The following is a 13,901-nucleotide window of genomic DNA, read 5'->3' as shown; positions in this document are numbered from 1 at the left end:
CACAGACCCGCATTCTACCGTACTAAAAAGTATGTAAAAAAAAAAAAGTAGTACGTAAAGCGACGGGGATCCACACTAGGTAGTACGTTAGTATGCGGTTTTGGGCGAAGCTAAGCGCAAAGTGAAGCGATTGGTGCGCGAGCGAGTGCGCTCCCTCGCAACAGCGCTCTAAATAAACTTGAGAATGTTTTTAAAATAGTAGAAAAAATAAGTAAACCTCCAAAAGTCCAGTCAAGAGTTGTGCTTATAATGTATAAACGAACTAGGTTTACAGCGAATGAGTAATCAGCTAAAGTGCGCGCGCAGCAAAACAAACAAACACACTGAACAAAGCTAAACACTTTGTGTGAGGGCTGTGCATGATAATGTTGGTTTTGGGGTCAAACAAGAAAAACAGTAAAGAAGAAGACACTTGAGGGTGTGTTGTTTTCAAAAAATAATTCATTATAGTGTGGCGTAACAAGTCGTGTTGCTGTTATCAAGAAGAATTTGTTTATTTTTCCAGAAACAAGAAGTTGTTGCATGTTTTTATTCCTCTTAAAGGATTGCAATTTCTCAACAAAACAAACAAAAACCAGGCTTAGTGGTTAGCGCTGCTGCCTCACAGCAAGAAGGTCCTGGGTTTGAATCCCGGGTTCGAACAGGCAGGGGCCTTTCTGTGTGAAGTTTGCATGTTCTCCCCGTGCCTGTGTGGGTTTCCTCCCACAGTCCAAAGACATGCTTCTAGGCTGATTGAAGTCTCTAAACTGCCCGTAGTGTGTGATTGAGTGTGTGTGCCCTGCGATGGGTTGGCACTCCATCCAGGGTGTATCCTGCCTTGATGCCCGATGACGCCTGAGATAGGCACAGGCTCCCCGTGACCTGAGGATAGATCGGATAAGCAGTACAGACAATGAAAAAAAAATCTCAACACGTTCATGGTACTTTTTATCCATTTATAGTATCATTTAATGTTGTGAAACGCGTTAGCGGTAGCCACTTACACACCAGCTTCCCTTTCCCCTCTCTCTTGAAGTTAAGACGACGACAAAAACAATGCAACTTGTCATATTGCAGAGAAACCAGGATGTCCATGGTGCTCTGTCCTAATGACTTTCACTAGTTCGCTTTCAGGAACCATTTTATCTTGATTAGGATCATGGTCATCATGGATGTAGGGAGAAACAGCGCACTGGAGATTCCTTCTATGAAAGGAAAATGAAAATCAAAAATCTGTTTACATGACAATGATGAATGAGAATTTCAAAGCAAACTGCAATACTAATGTGTTATGCCTCTATTTTCCAGATTGAACAGGCTCTTTTGGTGGTTCACAGGTTCTACTCACACACAGACTGTTTAAAAATCAGGTCAAAAATCACTATTGAACCCTTCAGTTCAAAAGACTGTTGCATGTTTATTCGTGCTCAAGCGTCAGAAGAAACATTACATGCATGTGATTAATTATCTCAATATTATGCCCACAAATCGGCTCATTTTCCAGCCGAAACCATGATACGCACCTGAACACATCACAGACCCATTGAAAAGGCCAAATAAAATATCCTACTGCATGAGCAAAATATGCATGGGCCATCTGTCACACCATTCATTTGCTAATTCATGCTGAATGAAAATACATCAGGCTTCATTATTCAGATTACCGTACCCTCTTTCACTGGAATAGATTTTTTCTTTTTTATAATCGCAGCATTATTACACACTGCTCTAGAATGACCTGGTGTTTGTCCTGATACTTATGTTTATGCTTATATTGGTGAATAATGAAAGAAGAAAGTAAGAAAAAAGATCTCAATTGCTTACACTGGACTCACAGCAACCTACATATAACACACAAGAAGAAGCCTTTATTATCGCCATACATACGTTACAGCACAGTGGAATTCTTGTCTTCGCTTATCCCAGCTGAGGAAGTTGGGGTCAGAGCACAGGGGCAGCTATGATGCAGCGCCCCTGGAGCAGAGAGGGTTAAGGGCCTTGCTCAATTGCCCAACAGTGGCAGCTTGGCACTGGGGCTTGAATCCTGACCTTCCGATCAACAACCCAGAGCCTTAAACACTTGAACCACTACTGCACAAGCAGGAAGTATTGTATAGCTTTGACATACATTATATTGCCAAAAGTTTTGGGACGTCTGCCTTTACATGCACAAGAATGCAATATGGAGTTGTCCCGCCCTTTGCAGCTATAACAGCTTCAACTCTTCTGGGAAGGCTTTCCACATGGTTTAGGAGTGTGATTATGGGAATTTTTGACCATTCCGCTAGAAGCGCATTTGTGAGGTCAGGCACTGATGTTGGATGAGAAGGCCGGGCTCGCAGTCTCCGCTCTGATTCATCGCAAAGGTGTTCTATTGGTTTGAGGTCAGGACTCTGTCTTGAAATGTCTTAAAAGCATGTAATATGCTAGTGTTTACTCTCTTTGGCTGGAAACTGTTGTTTAGATAGTTATTGGGTGAACATTAGTAAAATTTGAGATAATAATAATAATAATAATAATAATAATAATAATAATAATAAAAATGTTAATGTTGTATGTTTGCCTTGTAACCAGTAGGGGGCTCCAAAAACTAACTTGCTCCTTCAAGTCCTTTGAATAATAAAAATAATAATAATTAAAAAAGCATTTACAATACAGGCAGAGAGTGAATCAAAATGATAAGAGTATAAGAAAGGAGGAAAGTGTCCTATATAAACATCCAGATTACAGATTTAAATGCGTGGGTAATTCCGGTTGCTTGTGCTGACGCATACTGACAGGTGGCTGATCCTGACCTGTAAATACAGCCGAGGCAACACACTTGAATCGCCTCGATTCCAGGGCTAAGCAAAGCAAAGGACAAATGACCTACTAATACCATATAATGCTGAACTTGGCCTCAGGTATGCAGTGACGTCTCTTATTTCCTGTTCTCGAAACATCCAGAAAGAACGAAAATGTAATGATGGTGTGTCTTACATCTATTTTAGAATACGTATCCTCTCCTTCCTACTCTGTCTACCTTCAAGATCGTCTTTTGCACTGTCAGAAATCATATCTTGAGTCCGTAAAGCATGCGCGATAAACATCTGGAATGCATCCTGACGCCTCGAGACACCCAGCTGTGCACAGAGAATACAGAGATTGCATAAATAAGATCGCTTGCAGTAAATGAAACATTTGACCTCGTTCCTTTGGGTTATGAAACATCTGTCGAGAGTGTCTCTCAGCAGTTAATAAGGTTCGCAGTAATAACAAGAGGGGTGAAGGACCCGAGGGGCAAAAGACCGGGGGAATTATTCGTATTTCACAGAAGCTCCTGCGTCACCAGCGGTAGCATCAATGCCAGGATTTAAAAAGGATCAGAGTTCCCTGTGGTGTCACGGGGCTTAACGCATCATCAATAATCCCCCAACACACACACACACACACACACACACACAGACTGAGGTCTGTACATGTTTAGTAAAACATACCCTTCATGGTGCAGAGGTTTTGCACAACAGCAGTGAATCTTTAGGGTTAATTGCCCCGCCTCCACCACTTAATTCCACAGAATTAGCTTCAAGACTCATAGAGAAAAAGCAATACAAATATGTTGTTAAAGAACACTACACGCAAACATACTAATAATGTTAATTGCTAATGTTTAATAGGAGGAGCCAGTAGCACAAATTATTTTGACGCTCGTATTTACGAGTTGGGACGTCGTAATTACGACAAGTGCGTTAACCGGTCGGAGCAAGATGCAGGTATACCTTTTCTTAATTGACTACAAAAAATGAAATAAACAATGTTTTTGGAAAAATGAAAAGCAAAAATGCGCATTAGGTGTTTTTAATCAATCAATCAATCAATCAATCAATCAATCAATTAATTAATTAATTAATTAAGCCACTGTAAAAATGTAATCGCTGTAGTTGCTTAAATGTGAAACAATTTGCTTGTAATTCAACATCTTGCAGCAGAAACCGAACACATAATAACAGAAATCAGTTTGTTGAGCTAATAAAAAATTAAAATTCAACAAATTTACCGTCAACTACAAACGCTGCATCCACCATGTTTCCTTACTAACACGCCCTCACCCCCCAAACTGGGAAACTCGGCGCTCAAAAAAAATCCCACTCGTAATTCCGACTCTGTGTTGGCGTGCAACTTGTAAATACGATCTTTCCGACATGCAAACTCATACCAGCCGCCTACTCCTGGATTTCTGAATAACACCTGAACCTTTAACATCATGTATATTATTATTATTATTTTAATATTTAATTCTCAAATCCTATCATCTGATCAGAGTTGAAATTTTTATTGATACAAACAAGTCAAATCTGAGCTGTTGTAACATGACAGGAAAATGTTATTGCATCACAATGTATAAAAACCAGTCATCTGTTCATATACAAATTAGATTAAACCAGAATGTTAGTGTTCCCACTCAGAATTCCCAGAAAGTTTTATTATTCTTTTTTGACAGCAAGTTATTTACATTCCTAATTATTAAATAATGACCTTGTACTTTTTTACCTCATCGGTTATAGCAATGTGTAAAGTATAAAGTTGCAGATTGTCCCTGAAACAATTGAATTCCAGTTATCGCTTTTATCACAACCGCTAAAAACACATGTTCCCTCACCATCTTCTCTCTTTTTTCCTTTTCAAATGCAGTGTCTAGTCACTTTGGAATCCTCTCGAGATCCAGCTGAGACTTTTACAAAAGCACTAATACTGGAGAATCCTTCCAAAAATCTCAACAATTGAGGAGCGGCTTCACTTGCTTTCTTCCATCTTATGAAAAAGATTTTTACACCAAACTAATTTAGCGTGAACGTAATTAACGTTAGCCAGTGAGCTAACTGGTTTTTATTCTAGATATAATAATTTCCCAGCAGAACCCTGTGATGGTAAATAGTATGAAAGAACGGACAAAGCTGTTGCACGTTATATTTCTATATTCTTTACAATAAAAGTCTCTGGTCATCACATCAACAAGATGTTCTTTATTTGATTCCATCACACACTGAACACTGTAATGACTCTTTTCCAGGACGAGACATGACATCACTGACACTGACATCAGAGCAATCAGAGGACCGGGGGAAGGGAGGGTGGGGTGGGGGGTGTTTGAGGGCTGTTGTATGTTCCTCTTCTGGATAAGAGACAGGACACACAAGTCCGTGTATGTTTACTCTGCACCGATTACGGAGGTTACCCGAGACCTGGGACGAGTTCAGTTCATTGTCCGAGACCAGGTCGAGACTACGCGGACGTGCACATGGGAAAGATCCTTAAAGGGGGGCGGCTGAGCAAAGGAGCCTCTGCTCTGAGAGATACAGCAGATGGTGTGTGTTTTTGGAAAGGAAAGAAGGAAAATGGAGGGATCCGTCATGAAAAAGGACGTCGTATGGAATGATATGAGATGATCAGAGTGCAAAACGGCTAACGATTCCATGCCGATATCACGTAAACACACACGAAACAGAGGGTTTTGTTTTGTTTTACCAGAGGTGCAGAAAAACTGCTAAAGGGCTGAAGCAAATAAGGAATGCAATAATGAGAGGGGAAAAAAAACAACAGCTAGATGAGGCGTCAGGGCTGCGTTCGTCTCCTGCTGTGTTTCACTCTCCGTGGTTTCAGGATGACGTATCTGCTATAACTGGTGTACTGCTCTGACAGGAAGGGAACGAAGAACGCCCTGTAGAACCTGGATGACCTGCAGAGGAAGAGAGGAATATTATAATCTGTAGATAATATTTGTATCTGTTCGATTTTCTTCAAGATTTTACCCACACTTGTTCCTCTAATTTTTTCTTCTTCTTCTTTTTTTTAAATTCAAGACTATGGCGCCCCCTTTAGGACGAGTGAATTCACAGTAGGTGTCGATATCAAATGGCGCATTAATGGCTTATGAAGGATTTAATTCCAAGCCTAATCTAACACACCGGTGTCAGTATTTTAACGAGATAAAGTGCATGTGGCGGTGGTGCAAGGATTAGTACAAAAGACTCCAGACGGAGCTGCACTCCAGATGTCTGGCTGATGAGGAGAGTGACCGAATGAGAGAATAACTCAAGTTACAATTTGAATCTATGAAAGTTGAATCCTCAAATTTGATTGGTCAGAGAATGTTGAATCATTATCAGTAATGACATAACGCAGATGTATATTCATGTGCCTGTGCCTATACTTTTCTATAATAACAGCTAAATCACAAAGACTTTTATTTAAGACTAATAGATGGAGTCTCAAGTGTCAGTCTTCAGACATCAATGTGGACATTCACTAAAAACACCTCTCTCTCACTCTCTCTCACTCTCTCTCACTCTCTCTCACTCTCTCTCACTCTCTCTCACTCTCTCACACTCTCTCACACTCTCACTCTCTCACTCTCTCACTCTCTCACTCTCACTCTCTCACTCTCACTCTCTCACTCTCTCACTCTCTCACTCTCACTCTCTCACTCTCTCACTCTCTCACTCTCTCTCTCTCTCTCTCACTCTCTCTCTCTCTCTCACTCACTCTCTCACTCACTCTCTCCTTACTTTGAAGCATCTAGGAAGGGTTTTTCTGCGACGATACTCCACTCCTCCTTGTTAGCAGCATAGCATGGCTCTCGTGGGGTTTCGTTGTCTGTGGCCAGGTCCACCAGATAGTGGCAGTGCTTCACATCCACCTGAAGTAAAAAGGTGAAAATCAGAGTGGACAACTTGAATAAAAATGCCTTTCTCTAAACAAAAAGTTTGACCTAGTCTTTGTTGCAGTCCAGGGGTGAAGCTGAAACTGATCTAATTGTTTGTGTAAGTCTAACCCTCATGAGACACTGTATGATGGAACAACCCACACTTCTAGCCTGAATCACACTGAGATGTCTCCACCCTCTGGATTTAGACTCCATCAAGGTAGGAGGAGCTGGATTAAGCCTGACTTCACCCCATGGATTTAGACGGCATCAGTTCACGGCATCATTAAATTTACATCATTTACCTCAAATGTAGCTGTTCAACAAAGCTGCAGCTAGACATATTTTGAACTGAAGCCAGGAGGCTAATGAAAGTATGTTTATAGCTACCAGTTTAACATTGTAGAGCTCATATTTTGCCTCAGAGACAGGCAACGTTTGGATAATATCCTTGTTAATCCAGTACCAAGTTACAAGCTTCCCCTAGGTTTTTGCTCATTAAGTGCAAAACTAATAAAGCCAACGTTGGGGAAATGGAGCACTTTGATTTATTAACCCATTCACTATTACATATTATCCTTTTCTTGTATTTGATGAGTGCAACTGGGCTCACTCACGTATCGAGACAGCTCCTCCAGATTCTGGTCATTCATATCCGTCGGGATGAGATGTGTGGCATCCTGGCCTGGGGCGAAGGGCTTTGGCAGCTGACCCCTGAACTCTGACTGGATGTACTGGAGCTGCCAGCTGGAGCACAAAAACGGAACTAAGACAAAGTTTATGACTGCTTCGTGTTACTCCAACATCGCTATTGTACTCACTTATTGGGCAGGAGGAAGCTGCTGGGGAAGCGATGCCACTCCTTCCCCACACACACGCTCACCGGCCGGCCCTCAGGTACCGTGTGGATGGACGGGTCTTTGGCGATGCGGTGGAACTCTGGATACAGATCCAGAGGAGCGTGATACCCTGTAAGCATATCATACCCATGAGGCTAAGAAGAAAAAAAAAAAAGGACTATAGTACAATATACAATAAACTAATATTCGTATCCCATCAGTGGCACATTGGCGGGGCTGTAAAAGAAATCTAATATTTGTGAATCACCTCGGAAGAGAGCCACCGATCGGGAGAGAGAGAGCACACCAAAGAGAATAACGGAGGCGAGAGCCAGCCAGTTGGAGGAGATGGTGTAGTGCTCTAAACGATAGCGCTGGAACATGAAGTGGTAGCATTTCTGAAGAGAAACAGATAACCATCACAATTAAAACCTCCTCATTTGAATACGATCGTTTTGTACATGTTGGATTTGCTTTGTCAGTTGAACCTGGAGAGAGGAAAGAGCCACAGCGCCACACAGGCAGATGAGGGGGTAGATGGGAAAGAGAAAGCGCTCCTCCTTGTGGGGACGGGTGAAGAAAATCAGCATCCAGAGGTACATGGGAGACAGGGTGAGCCAATAGGGACGGCCGAGGTTCTGCACTGCAGGGAACAAGTGTGTTCAAGAAACGGTTAACCCGGGACCACACAGATTTCTTTTCCTCCACACACACACACTTTACTCACCATTGAACCGCTGTAGCAGACCCTCCATGAGAGCGGTGAGAGGAAGCGAGAACAGCGCCAGCACAAAGACAATGTTGAAGTTGAGGAACCCGTTCACAAAATAGTAGTGCCAAGGCTCAGTACCTGCAGGAAAGAAAAACTTTACCTATTATTAAAGATCTTATGCTTACTATCCAATCCCTATTTAACTGGTTATTTAAACTAAATTGGTTTAATCCAAACCACAAAAACATGAAGAATTAAAAGCTTAGTAACTCAAATCTACTGGCAGAATATTACTCTATTCATGAGCCTAATATTATTCAATTATAAAAGCTATTACGCTCATAAAATAAATCTAAATCTATGCTAAAAGGTTTTAAAAGCCTGAATAAAAAATAAAAATAAAAAAATAAGAAATTCAGAAGCCCTTGTATTTCATCAGCATTCAAATTTATGACTAGAATTTTATACCCCTTTATGTGACACTTGATGACTATATTATTTGATAGTGTTAATAAACCAGGGAAGGTGAAAGGGTCACAAAAAAAGTGAGCCAATTCAACTCTCAAGACTATTTCAGATCCGTTCATATTCATTTACCCATAGAAACATTTCCTTATCGCTGCCATTATCGTAAACTGGCTCGAGAATGGAAAAAAAATCATCTTCCATCTTTAACTCATCTTCACAAACCATCATCATCATCATCATCTGCTATGCTTGTTTTATGAGCTCCTCCGTGACAGTTATTGTAGATTTAAAGTTGGCTTCGTGTTCACTACATTATGCTCAATACATGGGGAAGAAATTCAGCAGAACGCTGCTGCCTCTGGGACGTCAAGTCGCTCATGCTATAACTTAATGACGTTTAGTCAATGTAATACATGTTAGAAACTAATTACTAGTTAACTGATTACATGTCATTTGCCTTATAGGACACATGTTTAATGAGATTATTGGTCTTGGACCACCTGCCTAATATTGTGTTGATCCCTTTTGCTGCCAAAACAGCACTGATTTATCGAGACATGGACTCCACTAGATCCCTAAAGGTGTGCTGTGGTATCTGGTACCAAGATTTTAGCTGCAGATCCTTTAAGTCCTGTAAGTTGCGAGGTGGGGCCTCCATGGGATACTGACCACTGCAGACCGGGAACACCCCACAAGAGCTGCAGGTTTGGAGATGCCCTGATCCAGTGGTCTAGCCAAAGTTCAAAATTTGGCCCTTGTCAAACTCACTCAAATCCTTACGCTTGTCCATTTTTCCTGCTTCTAACACATCAACTTTGAGGACAAAATGTTCACTTGCTGCTTAATATATCCCACCCACTAACAGGTGCCATGATGAGGAGATCATCAGTGTTATTCACTTCACCTCTCACTGCTCATAATGTTATGCCTGATCGATGTATACCATCGTAATGATACCATCTTTGTGGTCTGTGGTCACTTACCATAAAGATCTGGCCCATGAGGAGTGAAGACGTTGTAGAGTACTATATTTAGCGGTGCAACCACCAGTTTGCCGTAGTAATAACTGTCCACCACCACAACTGGGACCTATAATGATAGGTTTCGTTTCATTTATTTACTTTAAGATCTCATTTCAGACTCATGTCATGGTACAATTTTGAAACCTTCCGCACTTCTACCTCACTACCTCAGAAATAATGGAGTAAAATGTGATGGCGTCTTTACCAGAAAGAGCACCAGGGCCACGAGTGTCCACGTGATGAAACTTTTCCATTTCTTCTTGACTAAGAGGAGGTCGAAGGCAATGGGAAAGCTGCACCAAAACAAACACAAATGACACCAAAAGTTCATGCCAGTATGGGACTGTTATTGATTATTCTTTTCTTTCTGAATATAAAAGGTATAGAAAATATACGGAATAATGTTTGTGCACAATTCTGGTGTCTTTCTGTCTTGTGTATTCAAATTCAAAAAACAGACCTGATAGATCTCCTTTAAAGCTGCTTTTCAAGCATATCCATGACGGAGATACTGTATCCTCTAAACAATAGCTAACTGTTCCACACATCTGATTGTTTTGCCCATTTAGTCGTTCAGCACACAGACTCTGGTACTCACCCGAGCAGAGCGCTGAAGGGCCAGCCTACAATGGCTCCAGCTGCTATGCCCAGTATGGCCAGACTCGGTCGCCCTTGGAACCAGCCAGTCATCGCGACCACCGTACTGTACATGCAGAAGGTGCTGGGCAGGAAAGCTGTGGATACAAAATGCACCCGATTTTTGAGTGAATGCTTTCAAGTACGCACAGTAGGATGCGTCCACGTACAGCAAGAAAGTGCAACAGACCACCAGGACAAATTTAGGGTCAGACAGGATAGAAATGCTGAAACTTTTGTTTGATCTCCAGGATTTCAGAAATTAACACAAAAATCAAGCCAACAGATAACAAGAGGGTTAAAAGAAGAATCCTGTGCTTGGCAATTTCGCAAATTTGAGTAGCTTTAGGCATGAAAGGAGTCCGACTACGGACTGACGGACAAGAACTGACAGCAGCTCAGGGTACAAACACTATAATCAACTGAGAAGGTAAACAAACCGACGTGGCCTCAATATGATGCCAGAAGACATCTAGATATGGTGTTTTTTTGTTTCGTTTTTTACTGAATGCTGAAGATCTACACCATTTATTGCTCTTATATTCATTTCATGGGAAGGTTAGTGAATAATATATGTGGAATTTACATCATTGCCCAGTTGCCGGATAATGACTGACATTTGCTAGTGAAATTCTCAGTATGTTTGTATTTTAGACTTGGTTATATTGGATGCGAGCGAGTCATACATGCACATACATGCCTACCTGCAGAAGAGCAGAACATCCCAGCGCTTAAAACCAGGAAGGCCAGCATGAGCCGGGCGACGTGCAGGCCAAACTTCTTACAAACCGCCCTGCAATTCAGACAAGAATTATTTTTAGCCGTATTCACAGAACAAATCAGATGCGAAAAGCTGAGGTGTCACGGTCACACTTACTTGTAGAAGTAGAGTTCACACACACAGCAGGCGAATGCTAGGACGCAGCGGAGGAAGTAAAACACGAGGACCTGAAAAGACGAAAAACTTCAGTGAAAATCCATTGAAATAAATACTCTTTTTTCACCCAAAACTGACCCAGAATTGATTTTATAGAGTTGCTATTTTAGGGGCGGAGAATTTTTGTCTAAAAAAAACAAAACAAGACAACATCTCCAAAAACAAATAGAAAAAGACTGATAAGATTTAGGATGTTGCTCATCAGGCGACAAACTGAAGCCTTTCCTAGTTCTACCTTGTTGGTTTGAAGTATCTTGGCGTGAAAGCAGGCAGGAAGGGCGTGCAGCCACAGGTAGGCATAGGAGCGAATGGCATACGCGGGGGAATATTCCCACGTCTGCATCCCTCTCCCATACAGCAGGTAATGAGTCTGAAGAAACAGAGTGAAGATTTCAGGTTCACTGTCTTCTGTCTTCTAAAAGAGAGAACTAAATAATAAAACGTTCAGCTCACCGGCTCCCAGTAATTGAAGGTCTCGTCACAGTCAGAGATGTTGCTGAGTAAAGCGGCGCAGAAGCGGGCAGACACCAGGCACTTGAAAGCTGTCGACCCCTCGGGAGCCCAAACCTGGCCTGCCTTACTACTGGAGGACCTGAGACAAGACATTAGCATTAGATTATAAATATCTTATAGAGTTTAATACGACAAAATGAGATCTTTCACAGTATATACTATTGAGTATAAGAGTACCATTTACAAACACTCAGTGGTCACTTGAATAGGAATTCCTATACACCTCTAGTTATCCAAGTACCGTGTCGCAAACAACACTCTCTAGAACACACTGCAGGCTGAAACACCTGTTGAAGTCTACAGCAACTCAAATAATGACTCTGTACAACCGTGGTGAGCAGAAAAGCATCTCAGAACCCACAACACATCAAACTCTGAGGTGGATGAGCTACAAGAGCAGAAGAAACAGCAGAACATCACTCAGTTTAGTGCACACGATAGGCCCAGCTTCTTGTTCTGTGGAACCCGGTGTGGGTTTCTGATGCTTTCCGAGATGCTTTTCGGCTCACCACAGCTGTAACGAGTGATTATACTCATCGAAAACGTGTCACAGAGCCACAGGGATCACACTTTTTCTTCAGTCGGATGTTTGATGTGAACATTACCACAAGCTCTCATCATCATCTGTATGTTGAGGTCACATGATTGTTGAGGACCGATTAGATAACTGCATGAAGGTGCGGATGTACAGATGTTCCCAATAAAGTGGACGGTGAGAGTGTAATCGAGTAGTATATAGTATTTAGTATGGAAGCGTGTGTATTTTGATTGTAGCCATGCTTCTGAGCAACTTGGCAGATTCGCGCATGCGCGTAAAAGATTAATAGCGTTCTGCATATAATTTTATTTAATGTTAATTATAAAACCATAAACAGAAAGTAAACACATGCAGCTGGAGATACAGGAAGTGTGTAAAGCAGCAGGAGGTGTGTGTGAGGTGCACTCGGTTCAGCCTGAGGGCATGAATGCATGAATGAATGAATGAATGAATGAATGAATGAATGAAAAGAACTCGAGGTCAGTCAGCTAGCGCAACTATGTTCTTCGGAAAGACTCGGTAAACATCGACAGCTTGACGAACTCAATCTGACGCGTCCTTGCGTTACTGCGCCTCATAACGCGTTTATAGATGCATTAATAAGCTAGCGCTGAGCTGTCACCGAGCGGAACAAAAGCGATTAAAGTTCACTCACTCATTTCTCGACTCGGTGGTTTTACTGTCCTCGACGCCTTTCTCGTCCTTTGCGGCCCGGTTTTCGCTGACAGCCGGACTGCTCGCGGTGCTGGCGTCTTGTTTGCTCCCCCGTCTGTTACGCTGACGGAGTCCCTTCGTCGCCATGTTTTCTCCTGGTGCGTCATCATGGGGGCGTGTAAGAAATCACACCGCGCGTTTCACAAACGTAGGGCGGTAAAGGAGGGCTTATTAATATACATGAGGAAACCTATGTCTGATTGGCAGGTTACGATTTTCCAAAAAAAAAAGCAAGAAGGCAAAGGAGGGTCTCATTAATATTCATGAAGCAACCGCTTCCTGTTTAATACCTAAGTACGGCAGTGGAGAGCTCATTATTTTCATGAGGGAAGCGCTACCTGATTGGTCACTATATGTCTGATGTCACAAGACGTCCTGAGTAGATTTTTCACATATGTAGCGTTATTCTGACATAATCAATAGAACACTGTTTTTTGTCCTGATATTTAGTTAGTTTATTTTTCTACACCCCCCCTTTTTTAGTTATTCATGTGTATGTTTATTTGTTGGTTTACTCCGTCTATTGTTATTATTTATTTACACATTTTTCTTAAGTTTGCTTATACTCAGTGGTGGACCGTCAGGGCCAGAAAGGCCTTCTCCGCTGGCCTAAGCAGCAGTGATCTGAATCACTAATATTTTTCCATGAATGTGTATTAAATTATTCCCAATAGAATATTCTCTACATTTCATAGCTTTTCTCTTGGTTGTGCTGAATCCAGTAGTGTATATTTATGATAAGAGTATTTATCCAATCATATTTCAGCCAGTGGCTGACATCATGTGTTGCCAGGGTGAAAGAAATCTGCCTTAAGGCCTTCAGAATCAATAGTGCAGGCGACTGTAGCTTAAAATAAGTGG

At 41.7% G+C, this 13,901-nt stretch overlaps 1 protein-coding gene across 1 annotated transcript; it reads right to left on the bottom strand.

Moving 5' to 3' along the window:
* Positions 1–4,645: 4,645 nt before the first annotated feature.
* Positions 4,646–13,163, bottom strand: alg9 (ALG9 alpha-1,2-mannosyltransferase). The gene is made up of 15 exons (XM_058382492.1): positions 12,982–13,163; positions 11,729–11,867; positions 11,511–11,645; positions 11,216–11,286; positions 11,043–11,131; positions 10,301–10,436; positions 9,908–9,995; positions 9,664–9,769; positions 8,228–8,350; positions 7,989–8,143; positions 7,769–7,898; positions 7,483–7,630; positions 7,279–7,408; positions 6,525–6,655; positions 4,646–5,695 (listed from the first exon to the last, which is right to left on the bottom strand). The coding sequence occupies exons 1-15, from the start codon at positions 13,125–13,127 to the stop codon at positions 5,572–5,574; spliced, it is 1,851 nt and encodes a 616-aa protein (XP_058238475.1). The 5' UTR covers positions 13,128–13,163; the 3' UTR covers positions 4,646–5,571.
* Between the last annotated feature and the right edge of the window lie 738 nt (positions 13,164–13,901).

This window comes from Hemibagrus wyckioides, linkage group LG28, assembly GCF_019097595.1.
Source record: "Hemibagrus wyckioides isolate EC202008001 linkage group LG28, SWU_Hwy_1.0, whole genome shotgun sequence".
Classification (NCBI taxonomy): Eukaryota; Metazoa; Chordata; class Actinopteri; order Siluriformes; family Bagridae; genus Hemibagrus; species Hemibagrus wyckioides.
This window is presented reverse-complemented; position numbering and strand designations above follow the sequence as displayed.